General features: G+C 48.9%; 1 protein-coding gene across 4 annotated transcripts in view; it reads right to left on the reverse strand.

The window, feature by feature from the left end:
• The window catches only part of TBL1X (transducin beta like 1 X-linked), a 226,795-nt gene that overhangs the window by 33,060 nt on the left and 174,358 nt on the right, over positions 1–19,377 (reverse strand). For all 4 annotated transcript variants that reach the window (XM_023739421.1, XM_023739423.1, XM_023739422.1 and 1 more), the window contains one exon: positions 4,068–4,213. In XM_023739421.1, coding sequence (XP_023595189.1) covers positions 4,068–4,213 — 146 coding nt within the window. The remainder of the gene's footprint in view (positions 1–4,067; positions 4,214–19,377) is intronic.

The following is a 19,377-nucleotide window of genomic DNA, read 5'->3' on the forward strand; positions in this document are numbered from 1 at the left end:
AACCACAAAGAAAGTTAACAAACATAAAAATAAAGAGGAAAAACATAACGTCTCAGCGAAAACAAAACCTACAAAAACAAAAGAAATGAAAAAAAAATCCACAAACAAAAGTAACTCAACACAAGAGAGTAAGAAGAACAAAGAAAACGTCAGCACACAGATTAAGAGCGGCTGGAAATGTCAACTTTATTCCATGACAAAGAGTGCCATCCTTGACGGAGGAGTTCTCAACCAGGGCTGATGCTCCCAGGGGACACTGAGTGATGACTGGAGGAGACATTTCTGGTTGTCACAACGGGGTTGAGGTGCTACTGGCATCCCATGGATGGAGGCCAGGGATGCTATGAAATATCATACAGTGCACAAGACAGCCCCCACCACAGAGAATGATCTGGCCCCAAATGTCAATGGTGCCAAGGGACTCTATGACAACTGTGGAGAATCTCTGTAAATAACTAGCCTTTTGTGTGGAAGAAGTAACTCTTTGAAAACATCAAGCCCAAATTAGATTCCTGGACCATTCAGGACTGGACTGCTAGGACATTTGTTACGATCTGAAATCACCTCTTGGGTTTACGGTGAACAGTAAATACAGCCACGGTACAAAAGACAACAACCTCGCTGAGGTCGGCTTCGTGTTTTTTACACTTCCTTTGACTCTCTGGTTTACATCTACAATTTAACAATCCTCCCCCGGCCCCCACACACACGCATAAGCACAGGAGACAGTTCTTTCTTGATGGAGCACTCCAACTCTAGGAGTCACATGACACTCGGCCCCTCAGGGTTGTTTCTGGCAGGCGTGTAAGCATGTTCTCGTTTGTTCTGAACTGGAATTGCCTCCAAACATTCAAAAGAATTAGACCAATGGGACTTTCAGCTGAATGGGATCTAACTGAAACATCATCTGGGCTGATTTCCGGTTACGATTCCGTATCTGAGGTAACAACATAAGATAATACACAACTTGCAAGGAGACAGCCGATCAGCTCCTCAGTCGCCCTCCCACCTCGATCCCAGCTGCAGAGTGAGCAGTGGTGACCAACAGGTCAGCTGGCCGCCACACATGTTCCTCCTTTGGGCACTCATACCCCAATTGAGTGACCGCGTCAGAAAAAGGTAGAGCTGCCCAAATTAAGAAAAACATCTCTGGGCTTAAACTCCGGCAGCACTGTGTCACCTTGCAGCTAATGGAAACCTGAGTGACTAACAAGATGGTCCCTCCTTGGCATCTGGACATCATGGGATCTGAGCTGAGGGCGTCTGACAGAGGAGAGAAGGAACCTGTAGGGAGGGAGGGAAATGGCATGTTGGCATCTGGAGATGTGCATCTGGGGAAGTGAGCGTTGGCGGGTGTGAGGAGCTGTGGGCTCTTCTCCTCACGTGGATAGAGACCAGACAGGACCTGAGGGAGGAGGTGGAAGACCCCGGCATCCACGCTGAGGGAAAGAAAGAGGAAACGGGAGCTGACAGGAGGAAAGCGCATGGGGCAGGCGGAAACAGGGTGTTTAAAAAGACGTGGGTTCGTGAATGACAGAGCAAACCCAGGGGCAGAAAATAGAAAGTTGTTTTTAGATTTTCTGTCTTCTTTTTTTGAGTCCCTGGGTGAGGCAAATGGTACCTGTGTTTGGCTGATAACTGAAAGGTTGGCAGATTGAGTCTACCCAGAGGCACGTAGGAAGAAAGGCCTGGCAATCTTTGGAAAATTCAGCCACTGAAAACCCTATGGAGCACAGTTCTCCTCTGACACACATGGGGTCGCCATGAGCTGGAGTCAACTCCACGAAGGCTGTTAAGAAATTAGGAGTTTTCTAAAAGCGAAAGGGGAAGTGGAATAACTGCCCTGGAAAAAGAAGGCTGGTGCAGACAGGACCAGCTCAGAGGAAGTCAGAGTGGGGAAAACCGGAACGATTCAAGGAGGACGGCAGTGCGCTGGGAGATGCTTAAAGAGCCGGTGGCCTCAGACTTCCATGGCCAGGAGTGGACAGAAGGTGCTGCGCAGTGTCAGCTGTGGGGGCGGGTCAGGACAGGAGGGTACAGACACAGCTGGACTTCCGTGGTCAGGAGTGGACAGAGGGCGCTGGGCAGTGTCAGCTGTGGGGAGGGCCAGAACAAGAGGGTAGAGACACGGCTGGACTTCCATGGTCAGGAGTGGACAGAGGACGCTGGGCAGTGTCAGCTGTGGGGAGGGTCAGGACAGGAAGGTACAGACACGGCTGGACTTCCATGGTCAGGAGTGGACAGAGGGCGCTGGGCAGTGTCAGCTGTGGGGAGGGCCAGAACAAGAGGGTACAGACACGGCTGGACTTCCATGGTCAGGAGTGGACAGAGGGCGCTGGGCAGTGTCAGCTGTGGGGAGGGTCACGACAGGAAGGTACAGACACGGCTAGACTTCCACGGTCAGGTATGGACAGAGGGCGCTGGGCAGCGTCAGCTGCGGGGAGGGTCAGGACAGGAGGGTACAGACACAGCTGGACTTCCGTGGTCAGGAGTGGACAGAGGGTGCTGGGCAGTGTCAGCTGTGGGGAGGGTCAGGACAGGAGGATACAGACACAGCTGGACTTCCATGGTCAGGTATGGACAGAGGGCGCTGGGCAGTGTCAGCTGTGGGGAGGGTCAGGACAGGAGGGTACAGACACAGCTGGACTTTCGTGGTCAGGAGTGGACAGAGGGCACTGGGCAGTGTCAGCTGTGGGGAGGGTCAGGACAGGAGGATATAGACACAGCTGGACTTCCGTGGTCAGGTATGGACAGAGGGCACTGGGCAGTGTCAGCTGTGGGGAGGGTCGGGACAGGAGGGTGCAGACACGTCTGGGGCCGATTATGGACCCTGGAAGAGAGGAGGAGAGAGAAGGGGCCGGAGGATAGAGTGGGAAGTGCAGATTAATGACAGGTACTGAGACAAAGACATGCGAACGGCAGCATGTCTGGTGATCCGTCTGCCTGACACCCCTGCACACAGAGGAGGCGCCAGGGAGGGTGAGGAGAAGCTGCTTTCAAGCAAAATAACTGATTTTCAAAAGCAACTCAACCACTCCTTGTGTTCCAACCTGAAAAGGGGGAAGGCACACATGTATACTGGTGTGATTCTGATTAGTAACAATGGCGCCATTCCCCCATCAGCCTTGAAGTCGTTTTTCCCACAATGGCTGGTATCTCCCTTTCTGATTCTCTGAGCATGCCCACTGTCAGAGGCCCTAGAGACACAGATTCTACTTGAACGTGTTTGGGGGTCGCTTTCTAACCCCCCTCGCTCAGAGAGAACGAGAAGGAAGACAGCAAGCCTCTCCCACAGGTGTACAAGATGAACTCTGAAATACCGAGCCTCTGAAAATCCGCTCTGTGTTTTTTAGATACGAGAACACAGCGTTTACATCCGTCAACAGCCTCTTTGCGTTTATATGGAGAACATCGATGTGGAAAAGGCATCGACGCCTCACTACTTGTGTGCAGACACAGTCGCCCCTAAACTGGATAAAGTCTGACACAAAGTTAAAATGAAAAAACAAAATGCCCAACTTATTCTCGAGTCCCTTTGGGAAAATGCAGGTGGGACTCAGGCCTGTTTTCAGGAGTACCATCACAGGCCTGGACTGGGCAATGTTCTGTCACACGTTAGGGGCCGTGAGTCGGAGTCGGCCCAATGGCAGCTAACAACAGTAATTTAGTAAGAACTTAATGCTGTTTCTATGAGGATCAATTAAAATGTACGTGAAGAACATTTCTAAACGCTCTACAATTGTTAACTACTGGTACTGTGGAGGTACTATTATTTCAGACCTTACTTGCTTCAGACTTGTCAACAGGAACCGATCGCTGGAGAAGGACATTATGTTTGGTAAAGCAGAGGGTCAGTGGAAACAGGGGAACCTCCGTGAGAGGGACTGACACAATGACCCCAACAATGGGCTCAAACCCAGCAACGATCATGAAGATGGCGCAGGACCAGGCACTGTTCGTTCTGTTACACACAGGTTGCCACGATCTGGAGCGGACTCAACGGCAGGTCACAATACGATCCCGCCTGCCGTGCCACCTGCGGGCTCCGGGCCCTGGGGGGGACATACCTCGTTGATGCTGATCTCGGCCTCCACATACTGCAGGCCCTTCTGGAGGATGGAGATGAGAGCAGCTGGCGGCACTAACGTCCCGTTGATGTTGGACTGGCTGATGTGGCTCTCAATTCCGAACGTGAAGGCCGAGTGGGAGAAACCTGCAGCGAGGGAGACAGGCCAGGTGGTGTCAAGGACCTACGGGGGCTCCAGTTACTTCACAGGCACCCAGCGGGGTGCACGTGGCTGCGGGTGCGTGGACGGGGACAGAGGGGCAGAGAGGGAAACGCGAGGCCCGTGATTGTATGGAAGGAGCCCTGGTGGCTAACCAAAGGGCCAGGGCAGTTGGAAGCCACCAGCTGCTCCACGGGAGGAAGATGTGGCAGTCTGCTTCTGTAAAGATTACAGCCTTGGAATCCTTATGGGGCCGTTCCACCCGGTCCTATGGGGTTGCTGTGAGTTGGAAATGACTCCACAGCAGTGGGTTTGGGTTTTATTTTGTGGGTGTGCACCTGCATGTGACGGAGCCAGTGGCTGTCTGACTCATGGCACCCCCACACGTGTTAGAGTAGAACCGTGCCCCACAGGGGTTTCAACAGCTGTCCCTGAGCGGCTCAGATGGTTTATGCTTGACTACTAACCTGAAGGCTGGTGGTTCGAATCCACCCAGTGGCACTGTAGAAGCCTAGTGATCTGCTTCCAGAAAGATTACAGCCAAGAAAACCTATGGAGCAGCTCTACTCTGTACCACGTGGGGTTGCCATGTACTGAAATGCAGCTGGCTTTGCTGCACCCAACACACCTCCCCAGGGGAGCAGTGGTAAGTGCACCACCACTTGGCGATTCAAAGGCTCTCGAGGATAAGCATCTTGACGAAGGTGCTTCATTAAAACGCTGGGAACGTGCACACCAACATTCAAGGAGCCCTGGTGGAGCAATGGTGAAGGGCACGGCTGCTAACCGGAAGGTCAGTGGTTTGAATCCACCCAGCGGCTCTGCAGAAGAAAGACCTGGCTACCTGCTTCCATAAAGACTGTTGTTGTTAGGTGCCACTGAGTCGGTTCCGACTTAACAGCAACCCTATGCACAACAAAAAGAAACGCTGCCCAGTCCTGCGTCATCAGAGATGACAGCCTAGAGAACCCTGTGGGGCAGTTCCACTCTGTCACATGGGGTTGCCATGAGTCGGGATCGACTCCATGGCACCCAACACCACCAAAGTTCACTGCAGCACTATTCACAACAGCCAAAAGGTGGAGACAGCCCAAAGGTCCATCAACAGCTGAATGGGTACATTACAAAACGTGCTGTGCACACACAGTGAAAGGTCACTCAGTCATAAGGAGAAATGAAGTCCTGATACGTGTATGACATGGATGAACCCTGACAACATTATGTCACAAAAGGACACTACTGTAGGAACCCCCTTATGTCAACTCTCCAGAATCGGCAAACGCATAGAGACCAAAGTCGTTGACCGGTTAGCAGGGGCTGGGCCGGGGGTTGGGCCCTTACTGCTGAAAGGGCCCTGTGCTTCTGTCAGGGGGCATGGAAAAGATTAGGAAATGGACAGTGGTCGCGGCTGCACAACTCGGTGAATGTAATTAACGCCACTGAATTCCACACCGGAAAATGGTGAAAATGGCAAAAACAAAGCAACAGGCCACAGCCCAGCATTGGCAGAAGACTCGGGACTGTGGCTGGAGGCAGACAGGCGACTCGCAGGGGCGGATTATCCAATTAACAAGGTAAGCACAGGCTGACTTGTGCTTGCTTACTAACCGGTAGGGAACAATTTCACACGGCTTTCACTACATCTGGATTTTATCACCAGATGTGGTGAAGCCCACGTGAAACTGTTCACTATAATTAGTAAGCACAAGTCAGCCCATGCTTACCTTGCTTACTGGGTCATCCACCCGTCAGGGATTCTAAATGTGAAAAGAGCCTTTGATTCTGCAGGAAGGTGCTGTGGGGTTGGGGAGAGATACAGATGCCAGCCACACCTAGAAGCAGAATCTCTGACGAGAAAAAAAGTGCAATTGTTCACTACAGATGATCTGATAAGCAGGGTAAGCACGGTGCTTACCTTGGGTAAAGCCTGGAGACCCGAGGGTGATGAAGGAGGTGGAGGAGGCATTGGTGGGGACCTCCTGGGGCCCGAGGGCAATGGGGGTCCTGCAGCAGTCCCTTCTCCATAATGGGCACCCGCCTGGCGGGGCTGAGAGCTTGGAAGCCTGGGGAGGGGGCCTCCTGAAAGAGGCCGAAGGCTGCGGTGGCTCTGCGCCCCACGTGAGGGACGCGGATCCTGTGCTTCTGCTCTGTGGCTAGTGGTGGGCTGAGCGGATTTCCATGACAGGGTCTGAACCCTCACGTCGTTCATATTTTCCACTCACCCAGCAAAAAGGAAAGAAAAGCAGGCGCTGTGGAAGTAAACGCCCCATCTGCCTTCTTGAGATCTGCCAACTATCTAAGGCAAGGGAATCCCTGGGTGGTGCAAACGGTTGATGCACTTGGCTGCTTACCAAAAGGTTGGTGGTTCCAGTTCACCCAGAGGCGCCTCAGAAGAAAGGCCTGGCAATCTACTGCTGAAAACTCAGACCCTGAAAACTCTACGGACCACAGTTCTACTCTGATACCCATGGGGTCACCATGAGTTGGAGTCGACTCGAAGGCAACTGGTTTAACTAGTTTACTGAAGGCAATATCAGTTAGCCGGCTTAGCATCTGGTTATTCTACAAGGCTGGAGCCTGTCAACCTTGCTCGGAATGAACGCCCTGACTCTTTGGAATTACTGTCTGCTCTTTCTTCAGCCCACCTCCTCCTTTGTTGGGGTTCCATTAATTCCAGCTCCGAGGTCCTCCCCTCTGAGCACCTTCCCTTTGCCACCCCTTCATCCCACTCCCTGAGGGGGCACACCGGGCCCCTGTGGGGTCTCCTGCTTCCTTCCTATAATCCTTGCAAGCTACACCCACGCACATAAAACCCCACTTTTATCACCCAGACCGGGGCAGCAGAGGCTGGAGTCAGATTCTAGATAAGACACCACCTGCATTATGAAACCCAGGCAAACTCTGTAATAATCAAAATGCTCAGCAGAGAGAGCTGTTTCCCCACGGAAGGCAGCCTGTGAGCTCGCACCCTCCTTCCCCTCCAGACTCTTCACTTTCCTCCCTTCTCCTCTCTCTACCCCTCCTCCCACCTCCACTGTCTTCCCCCACTGCAGGGCTAGAAGGAATATATGAAATTCATGTGGTAGCTTCTTTTAATTTTACAATCCGTTCCACAGAGCCTTGTATATTTTCCTTACAAAATGATGCTGTGGTCATCAGCTCCCTTGGAGTCGGCCCCTGGTGCATGGCGATCCCACACACGGCACAATGAAATGATGCCTGGGTGATTTTTTAATATTTTATTGTGTTTCTGGTGAAAATTTACACAGCAAATTAGGTTCCCATTTGACAATTTCTACATAAATCCTTCAGTGACGTTCGTCACACTTTCCATAATGTGTCAACATTCTCTTTAATTGGGTTCTGGTTGTTCTGTTTCCAGTGCTCTAGTTTCCCTGCCCTCGATATTCTCATCTTTGCTTTAGATCAAATGTTGACCATTTTAGTCTCATATACATGTGTGTTTAACAGAGCATCGCATTCATGGATGAATGATACACCCTTTATTTCGTGTGCCAACCTGTTATTTCACAAGCCGCCGGACCCAGAAGAGAAGGTCACGGACTAGTGGAAATATCACTCTCCCCGTTGGCCTTGATGATGTAAAGAGGAACTGGATGAAACGGTCTCTAGGATGCTTTCCAGTTCTGATGGTCATTGGACTAGACCAGGGAGACGCCCCAAGGACTGTGAAATGAGGCTTCCGTGACCACCTCCTACTCGGCCAAGGTTGCCAGGGCTCCGGCCGTGCTCCCAGGTGCAGGTGAGTCCCCAGCGGGGAAAACATGGCACCCCGGCAAGACGTCTCTCTCCCAGGGCTGCGTGTGCCCATTCCCACCAGTGCCCACCCCTCCGAACTGAGCGCCAAGGCTCAGGGTCACGTGCATTTGCAGTGAGCCTGGGCGGTGTGACTTCCCGGCCTAACGCCTCCTCGTCTCTCCTGCCGCCCTCTTCCGCCCACGGAGACAGCAGCAGAATCAGACACCAGGATGCCAGTGAAAGAGGAAACGCGCAGACTGGCCCAGAGGCTGGTGCAGAGGCTGTTCAAATGGAGGAGAATGAAAAGTTCAGCAGTACCTGGGTGACAGAGCCATGTGAGGGCAGTGGGCTCACCTTGGGGTCTGATGCTCAGCCAGCCTGAACCCAGCAAGCAGCTTTCCGCCCACTGACCTCAGGACAGCAGGGTGTCTGTGTATGCATTTATGTTTGTAATAGACTTTCTTAGAGCAGTTTCAGGTGTACAGAGAAACTGTGCACAAAGTCCAGAGCACTCCCATATATCCCCTCTTCCCCTGCAGTTTCTCCTACTAATAACATCTTGCATTTGGTACATTTGTTACAATGGATGGACCAATACTGACACATTATGATTACCCTAAGTCCACAGTTTACAGGAGCATTCACTCTGTGCTGTACAGTCCTGTGAGTTTTGACAAATGCATGTCTTGCGTCCACCATTACAGTATAGTGCAGGATATAGTTTCACTGCCCTAAAAATGCCCTGGGCTCCACCTAATCCTGCCCCCTCCTCCCCCTGAGCCCCGGGCCACCACTGATCTGTTTACTACAGTTTTGCCTTTTCCAGAATCCTCAAGAGTTGGGTCATACAGTAAGTAGCTTTCACTTGGCAACAGTGCATAAGGTTTCTCTGTGTCTTTTTGTGGTCTGATAGCTCACTTCTTTTTATCGCTCAATAATAATCCATTGTACCAATCGCTACAAAAGGACATCCAGTTTGGTAAAGTAGAGGTTCAGCAAAAACAAGGAAAACCCTCCATGAGATGGACGGACACAGTAGCTACAACAGTGACTCACATACTGACGATCATAAGATGGCACAGGACAGGACAACACTTCATTCCGTTACACATGAGGGCGCCCCGATCGGAGCCCACGTGATCACAACTGACAACAACATGGATCTACCCCAGTTTGTTTACTCAGTCACCGACTGAAGGCCATCACGGCTGCTTCCAATTTTGGCAGACAGCAGGGTTTGCAACTTTGGCACAGAACACATTTGGGTCAAATCGTTCTTTGTTGAGGGGGCTGTCCTGCGCTTTGTAAGAGAGGTAGCTGCATCCCTGGCCTCCACGCATTAGATGCTAGTAGCCCACCCTCCCCAGAGTTGTGACAACCAAATACGTCTCCAAAATTGCCAAACCATCCCCACCACTGTTGAGAACCACTGAAAGACAGGAATGGACTCCCCAGAAGGACGATCTACTGCTCAATTCTACTCCCATCTCTGCTTGATTTACGCATGCAATAGGTGGGTTGCTGCCATTGAAAAGCAGGTCACCCGTCAACATCCAACTGGCCACGGAATTTAGATAACACGCAGTAACAAAGATTAGCCAGGTGAGGGCGAAATGTTTCCAAGGAGAAAAATGGCATTATATTCATGGTAAACTGCAAAGGCTTAAAGACAAGGTTCTCACTTTATGTTTTTTTAATTTTATTTCACATATATATATATACACATTTTATTGTACTTCAGGTGAAGGCTTACAGAACAAATAGTTTCTCATGAAACAGTAGTACACATATTGTTTTATGACATTGGTTAACAGCCCCACAACGTCAACCCTCTAACTTCTCAATCTTTTTTTTTTTTTTGTGAAAATACACATAGGCAAAGATACACCATTTCAAAAATTTCTACATGCACAGTTCAGTGACATTGACTACGCTCTTGCAACTGTGCTGTTATTCTCACTTCAGAGGTTCTCACTTTACAAGCATGTAATTAGGAACTTCAAAAGTAAAGTGCTGTCCTTTAGAAATGAAAGGTGTGAGGAAGGAGCCCTGGTGGCGCAATGGTTAAGTGCTCTGCTGCTACTGAAAGGTTGGCGGTTCAAACTCACCCAGTGGCTCTGCGGGAGAAAGAACTGACAATCTGCTCCCGTAGAGATTCAGCCAAGAAAGCCGTATGGGGTAGTTCTACTTTGTGACATGGGGTCACCATGAGTTAGAATCCACTCAATGGCCCTTGACAACAACAACCTCCCGGGAGAGGAGACAGTCTGTGGGTTCATGTGCCTCATCTAACTAGGCAATGAAAACAGATTTAAAACAAACCAAGTACATGTTTTGTGTGTCTTGTGATCACGATACTGCTAAATCACAGCTCCTTCACAAATGATTTCACAAACCATTTGAGCTGCATGGTGAACCACTTTGCCCAGTTAATGTGGGCCTGATGCATCAGCAAAACCAGCTAAGTTATTGCTTGCTTGCCCTTAGAAATCCTGCTTACTCGGCAAGCATGAGCAGACATTTAATACTCGGGCAGCTGTGGTGTTGGTTTTGCCTCTTCAGCTGAAACATATACCCAGGGCACCAATTTGTGGCATTAAAAGCAGAATTTTTATAAAGCATTTAACAAACTTGCATACTTAGCATATTGGGACAGATCCGATCCAAAGTCAATGGACACAGTGTATTTATTCCCAATTGTCTAGAGTACCGGTTGGCAAACTAAGGCTCCCCTGGCCAAATCTGGCCCTCTGCCTGTGTTTGTATAAATACAACTTTATTGGAACACAGGTACACCCCTTTGTGTACCTGTTGTCTCTCACTGCTTTCTGTGCTACAACAGCAGGGCTGAGCAGCTGCATCAGAGACCTCGTGGTAGGCAAAGGTGGAAGGTTTTACCATCTAGCCTGTTACAAGAAAAATGTGCCAACCCTTGACATATATTATGTATCACCAAGTACCTCACAGCCACCCAGACTCACTGCCTCTCCTCTCTCCATATCTCTGCTACCTATTCTGTCTTTTCTGTTCTCTTTTGCCACCACTTGGGGTCTGGATTCTTGCAAGACGCCCACATTCTGTTCTAAAGCCGCACCCGTCCCTCCTTGGGTGCCCTGGCACCAAGCACATGCCCGCGCTCCCAAGGCATGCCTTTGGGTATTCTGGCCCTCAGTCCCAACGAGTGGTGCTCATGCTCCCCAGGGGACACCTGGCACTGTCGGGAGACGTCTGTTGTTGTCACAACTTGGAGGAGGTGCTATTGGCATCTAGTGGATGGAGACGAGGGATGCTGCTCAACATCCCAGAGTGCGCAGAGCATCCCCGCAACACAGAATGATCCAGCCCCGAGTGTGAACAGTGCCAAGGCTGAGGAACCCGGATCTAGAATTCCATTTTCCACCACTGCTGATAACTCCTCAGCAATGACAGCTCCAGCAAGGTGTCCTTTCCCATGGAAGCCTTCTTTGTCCTCACAGTGGGAAGCCATCCATCGCTCTCTCTTCTCTGAGCCACACCCTTGAATCTAATCAAGGTGGAGCACACATTCTATTTATTCACGTGTACCTCTTAGCTCCTGGGAAGGCTGAAGCTCTGTGAAGTTGGGGAGCCCTTATTCTTTTTTTTTTTTTTTTTAAAGATTTTTCTTTTATAGTTTATCAGTCCTCTGGTGAAAAATCCACACAACCGTCTCAGATCAAGTCACTGTGGAAACTTTACTCCTCCTCTTTGCCAGCACTGACACTGGTGTCATGGACTGAATTGTGTCCCCCCAAAATGTATGTCAACTTGGCTAGGCCATGATTCCCAGTTCTGTGTAGCTGTCCACCATTTTGTGATCTGATGTGATTTTCCTATCTGTTGTAAATCCTACCTCTATGATGTTAATGAGGCAGCATTAGAGGCAGTTATGTTAATGAGGCAGGACTCAATCTACAAGATGAGGTTGTATCTTAAATCAATCTCTTTTGAGATTTAAAAGAGAGAAGCAAGCAGAGAGGAGAAGGACCTCATTACCACCAAGAAACAAGAGCCAGGAGAACAGTGCATCCTTTGGACCTGGGATCCCTGTGCTGAGAAGCTTCTAGTCCAGGGGAAGATTGATGACAAGGAACTTCCTCCAGAGTCGACAGAGAGAGAAAGCCTTCCCCTGGAGCTGGTACCCTGAATTCAGACTTCTAGCCTCCCACACTGTGAGAGAATAATCTTCTGTTTGTTAAAGCCATCCATTTACGGTATTTCTGTTACAGCAGCACTCAATGACTAAGACACCTGGCCTCTGCAGTCCCCTGACTTTCTTCATTCTGTTCGTGCATTCCTTGCGCTGTTTTCTTGACGTCTCATACAGGCCGTGTCTTCCAAATCTGTGTTTGGGTTAATTTTTCTCTGCATAATCCAAAGAATTCTAAATCATGCCAAAGCTAGTTGTCTTGCCACCACCAAAATGGGTCCTGAATCCAAGCACAAAGATGGCATCTGGAGCTGTCATTGCTGAGGAGTTATTGGCAGTGGTGGAAAACAGAATTCTAGATCAGGGTTTCTCAGTCTCAGCACTGCTGACACTTGGGGCTGGATCATTCTCTGTGGGGGGGACTGTCCTGTGCGTTGCAGTCTTGGACATTTGTGGTCTTGTACATTTTGGCTCATTTTCCCTGAATTTCTGTCTTAGGCAATGTTGCCTTCCCGGGGGAAGGATATCGGGCAGCCCTTCTTAATTCACTTTACAACACACAGAGCACCCCTTCTACGTACAACACCCACAGTAGCTGGTGCTCAGGATGAATTTGAAAGCGGGTAAATGAGAAATGGATAAGAGAAGTTGGTGAGGCTGGTGTTCATGAAGGGTGGGATAAGACACAGAATAAAGCCAAGTCCTCACTATCTTCAGAATAAAGGGCTTTAATGGAGCTGTTAAAAAATGAAGGATGGAGGCACAAGAGCATAAGAGAATGAAAGCTGAATTTTTAGAAAAAGATGACTGTCACACATGCGATAATCTCAAAACACCACACAGGACCCCCGGCCATGTCTATAACTCTAAAGATTAAGCTATTACAATATTTGAGAATAATAACAATAATAAAACATTAATGACATTGAGTGCTTACTATCTGCTGATCACTCTTTTAAGCCCTTTTTACAAATTAACTCACAGAAACTTGGCAATAACCCAAATCCATGCTCTTAACTCACACACCAATATGGCACCCACCATTTGAAAGAGGGAGAAAAGCACTTAATTAGTAAAACAATTTGCATTCTATTCTTCAGCAAAATGAGTTGCAAACCTGTGCTGAGATGACTAGGCAGAAGGCTTTCCGTATGCTAAACAACAAAGATAGACTCTTTCAGAGATGCTCAAACAAAGAAAGTCATCTTAGGAACAGAACAGACAACACACAATGACAAAACGGGAAGGGGCCATGGACGAACTTGGTGTGGCTTCTTTGTGCTTGCACAGAGAGTGCCTAACGAGGAGCCCTGAAGCCTGGGTCTACTCTCAGGAGCTTCCCTGGCTTCCTCTCTCAAGTACAGCCACATAGAATGACATGATCTCCAAGGGCCCTTTCAAATCTCAAGTTGTATGCAGAGAAAAGAAATACCTCATCCAATCTGACTGAAGGTAAGGGCTTTTATAACACAGTTGTTATGAAAACAGAGCCAGGGAGGGCTCATTGATACGTAGCACTTCCTCATTTCTGCAAATATCGACGTTCCTACAATATCCCTGTTCCTGGAGCAATCTGCGCAGCTTCTCTCCTGTCAGTACTTCCTGCATCATAAAGGTGTCTCCGGCACAACTGCAGCTGCCTGGATAGTTGCCCAGCCCCGCTCAGGGCTGCGACAGAGGTGATTCAAGGTGGGACGGGGTGGGGGTGCTGATGAAAAGGAGGACAGGGTGATCAAGTGGGAACAGGGCAAATAAATCAAATGGTAGAGAACACACACACTCACCACAGCCACACACACCACACACATACACTCAACACATATACCCCATTCACACATACTCACCAAACACACCGCACACTAACACATACATTCACACAGCACACACACAGCCCATACACACCTCATATACACACACCACACTCACATACACACATGAATACATCCACTCACACACCCCATATACACACCCACCACACAACACATTCACACTAACACACACACACACCACACCATACACACCCCATATACACACACAGAAACATATACCACACTCACACCCTACTAAAATACACTTATACTGCAGACGCCCCCCTACGCACACACACGAGAAAAAATAAGAAAGTCAAGAGGATAAGAAATGGCGCCCTTGTCTTCAGAGAGCTGACTCTCTATGGGTTCACTTGCTCTTTTTGGAATGGTGATGGATTTGTCTCACCAGAAGATGACATTTTCTGCCTGAGAAGCAATTCTTCTCCTACACACGCTCCCGTTTCATCCACGGTAAAAAGCGCACAGGAGAATGCTTTTCTGAATCACAGAACACGTCCACATTAGCTTTACATTTCAATGTGTTTATCTTAAAAAAAAAACCCAAACACCCCTCCCAGCCCATCCTCCACTCCCATCCCCATTTTCTTACAGCTCTTTGCTCACGACACGTAGCATAGAGGAAGTCTGCACGTGCTGGCCTGCTCTAGATGACCTACCCTACGTAACATGGAACTGAGCGCAAAATGGAAACGCCTTGGACAGCATCCAAAGGCAATACCAGACGGCCTCCTGAGCACAGGGCTTCGCTTGGAACATCTGGCCTGGACCCCGAGGTGGTGGTGAGCAGCTGGGCACTGGTGAGTGCAGACCAGGCACCCCTGCCAAGACTCTTTTAATATCCTCCAACCTGTGTGAGATCCAGGAGGAAATACGACTTGGGACAAAGCCAGGCTGCTACCTCCGGGCTGACGAGTGCCTGGGGGCAGGGAGAGGCTGTGTGAGAGGCCCCTGCTTGGGGAGCCTTTCCCTGAAATGCTCACAGAGAACGGCAGCAGAGAAGGCTGAGGGGGAAACTCGGTTCTCCTAGTCGGACCCTCAGAAAAGCAAGCTCAGAGACAGCCTAATGCTCCTTGGGGATGCAGCACCCAAGAGACATCCCCAACAGTCTTGAACCCTCCTGAGCTTTGCATTCAATATGTGGAAATGTGGCATCACGGAATAACGGTCTGGCAATCTATTGGATTACAGCCACTGGAAACCCTATGGAGTGCAGTTCTACTCCAAAAACACATGGGGTGGCATGACTCAGAATCGACTTTATGGCAATGGGTTTGGTGTTTTCCGTTTTCAGCATCACAGCCAAACCTGAGATTTAGAATTGATTAAAAAAGAAAACATAGTTGCCATTAAGTCAATTCCAGCTTATGGCGACGGTCTTAGTCACCCAGGGCTGCTCTAACAGAAATACCACAAGTGGATGGCTTCAACAAAGAGAAGTTTATTCTCTCACGGTCCAGTAGGCTACAAATCCAAATTCAGGGCATCAGCTCCAGGGGAATACCTTCTCTGTCGGTTCTGGAGGAAGGTCCACGTTATCAATCTTCCCTTGGTCTGGGAGCTTCTCTGCGCAGGAACCTCAGGTCCAAAGGACGCGCTCTGCTCCCGGCACTGCTTTCTTGGTGCTATGAGGTTCCCATGTGTCTCTACTCGCTTCTCTCTTTTATATCTCAAGAGATTGGATTAAGACACTATCTAATCTTGTAAACCTCATCAGTATAACCTCATTGTAGTGACAGAGTTTACAACACAGAAGAAAATCACATATAACCTCATCATAGTGATGGAGTTTACAACAGGTGAGGAAATCACATCAGATTACACAATCATACAACACTGGGAATCATGACCCAGCCAAGCTGACAGACGTTTTTGGGGACACAATTCAATCTATGACATTGACATCATGTGTTTCAGAGTAGAACTGTGCTTCACAGAGTTGTCAGTGCTGATTTTTCAGAAGCAGATTGCTAGGCCTTTCTTCTGAGGCACTTCTGGGTAGACTTGAACCTCCAACCTTTTGGTTAGGAGCCAAGCTCGTTAACCATTTATGCCAACCAGGGACTCCTTGCCGCGAGCAGCAACGTTAAAAGTTCCAATGAAAAAAATGAACATATGACTTTGGGACTAACAGAGAATGCCCTTTGGAAGATGGAGAAGATAATCCACATTATTCTATAACCAATGCAAAGGCTGCCCTCATGCTTTGGGGTATTTCTTCCAGGTTTTTACTCTGTGCATATTAACTTTTATGTGTAATTATTGTGGCCCCAGAATTTTGCATCTCTGTGCTTTCTTACCTAACACAATATCAGCATTCTCCAAGGTTAGGTCTCAACAGTCACCATTTTGGCTGTGTTTCATCTTCACCAATCAGTTCTGTCATCTTTATGTCACACTGTCTCCAGATTTAGCGTCCAAACACAAATCAATGGCTTCTGATTGGACAGGCTTCTCAGTTTTCAGCCTGGCTAAATTAATCGTCTGCCAACCCAACTTTCTAGAATCTTCTCCTCCTCCTTCTCCCCACAGTCATACATCCTGCGCCTCTTTCACCAAGATGGGTCCTTCTCCCTGAACACGCTGGGCTTTGCCATGCCTTGACGGTGGGCCTTCACTCGGTCACTTGAGAGTGCTGCGAACGCTCTTCTTCCTCTTTTGCTGGAAAAACTCGAGCTCAAGACCCCTCACGTGTATCCCCCATGATGCGACCTATCCATAGCTTCCAGGCTCACTATATGCCCACCTGTCGCCACCTCCGATATCACATTTATCAGCCTCAATGACAGACGATTCTATAAAGATTTATCCTCTCTGTTGCTGGTTGCTGTCGAATCAATTCCTACCGATGGCAACCGCGTGTGTTTTAGTTACCTAGTGCCGTTGTGACAGGAACACCGCAAGTGGGTGGCTTTAACAAACAAAAGTGTATTTTCTCACAGTTCAGAAGGCTAGAAGTCCGAATTCAGGGTGCTGGCTCTAGGGGAAGGCTTTCTCTCTCTATTGGCTCTAGGGGAAGGTCCTTGTCTCTCTGAGCTTCTGTTCCTGGGCAATCTTTATGTGGCCTGGCATGTCTCTTCCCCCATCTCTGCTTCTCACTGGCTTGCTGAATCTCTTTTTAATCTCAAAAGAGACTGATTTAAAACACATCCTACACTAATCCTCCCTCATTAACATACCAAAAACTCATTCCCAAATGGGATTATAATCACAGGCATAGAGGTTAGCATTTACAACACATATTTTTGAGGGACCCAATTCAATCCATAACGCCACGTGTGCAGAGTACAATTGCTCCATTGGTTTTCAAGGCTGTGAACTTTCAGAAGCAGATCACCAGGCCTGTCTTCCGACATGCCTCTGCGTGTGTTTGAACCGTCAACCTTTCCCGCTACTAATCAAGCGTTTAACCGTTTGTGCCACCCAGGGACTCCTATACCGTCCGTGCTTCCAACCCAGCACCTAGGGCAGTGCTGCCAGTTAACAGACTGATCGACAGGCATCTGCGGAATGAAAAATCATGACAAACGCTGTACTCTCAGGCATCAAGAACCACTCCTCTCATGGTGCCCATACCAGTGACGGTGGGCAAAGTAACTTTAGGCAGCATGAGGGCAAACACTATAAACGTTCATAGTATACCTGACAGACGTAACTGTGCTGTTGCTGTTGTTGTGTGCTGGCGAGTGGATTCCGACTCATAGCAACCCCATGTGATAGAGTAGAACCGCCCCCATAGGGTTTCCTAGGCTGTAATCTTTATAGGAGCAGATCATCGGGTCTTTTCTCCCACAGAGCAACTGTTAAGTTTCAACCTCCGACCTTGTGGTCAGCAGCCAAGCGCTTAACCGCTGCAACCCCAGGACTCCTTGATATATTGGTACATGTAAGAAAAAGTAACTGCTCCAGTTTAAGAAAAAACACTAATAATTCAGATGGGAAGGAAATACGGCAAAAATCATGCAGATTGCGAGCAACGAAGTAAGGTTGGGAAGCACAGGTTAGACAGTAGGAGGGCTACAGACAGCTTAAAAGAGGAAGGAAGCAATAAATACTCATTATACACACACTGTGTCCCAGGTATCCTGAAGAGGGAAGAAATCTCTGGATTCTATTAATTGTCTAGGGCACAGGTTGGCAAACTATAGCCTGCAGGCCAAATCTGGCCCATGGCCTGTGTACGTAAACCAAGTTTGACTGGAACACTGCTACTCTTGTTTACATATTTTCGATGGCTGCTTTGTTGCTACAAAGACAGAGATGAGTAGCTATGACAAACACAAAAATGTTTACTATCTGGTCCTTTCCAGAAACCCTGGTCCAAGGGAAAACCTGGACTAACAGATGGTGCCGACAGAATTCAGTTTCTGAAACCCCAACTTGTTTTCTGAAGCCTGCATGGCCCTGATATCCAAAGCTGACACGGACATTAAAACAGGAACATCAAAGCCCGCTCCTCTCCGTGAGATAAATGGGAGCAGACTAGACCAAGTATTAACAAACCACAGTCACCAATACATAAAAAGGACAGCATGTCCTGCCAAGTGGGGCTTCTTCCAGGAACGCAGGACTTAGTGTCAGAAAATAAATCAGCATAATCCACCACAAGAACAGAAGAAAGAAAATTGTTTAAAAGAGGAAGATTCTGGAGCCTGACAACCCATCCTGAATCCTAGCTCTGTGACTTCCTAGGAGTGAGATGGGCACGGTGGTAACTTCTCGATGCCTCAGGTTTCTGCTCTATAAATGAGGCTGCTGCTGTTGTGTGCCGTGGAGTCCATCAGCCTTATCTACTTCCTAGGCTCGTTGTTTACGAACAAATCATTTCAATTGTCAAGCACCGACAATGGTACCAGGCACACAGTAAGCACTCAATAAATGGGAACTACTGTTACTATATTGTTAGCCTGTCCATGGAGACAACGGGGACAGAGGTAATACAACAAGGTGTGCGAAGTGCTTGGCTGATGGAGATGTGGAGGGGAGAGACAGAAGACGAGAACGTGGTAGGAAAGACATTATGAAAAAGAAATACTTGAACCCCCACCCAGACTTGGGATCGATGGACAAGTTGGGGGTGGACACCTAGACTTGGGGTTGACAGAGAGGTTGGGGATGGACACCTAGAGTTGGGATCGACGGAGATGTTGGGGATGGACACCCAGAGGTTAGGGTCGACTGCAAGGTTGAGGATGGATGCCCAGACTTGGGTGGATGGAGAGGTTGGGGATAGACATCCAGACTTGGGGTCGATGGAGAGGTTGAGGACAGATGCCTAGACGTGGGGTCGATGGAGAGGCTGGGGATGGATGCCCAGACTTGGGGTCGATGGAGAGGTTGGGGATGGATGCCCAGACGTGGGGTTGATGGAGAGATTGGGGATGGATGCCCAGAT

This window comes from Trichechus manatus, unplaced genomic scaffold, assembly GCF_000243295.1.
Source record: "Trichechus manatus latirostris isolate Lorelei unplaced genomic scaffold, TriManLat1.0 scaffold00134, whole genome shotgun sequence".
Classification (NCBI taxonomy): Eukaryota; Metazoa; Chordata; class Mammalia; order Sirenia; family Trichechidae; genus Trichechus; species Trichechus manatus.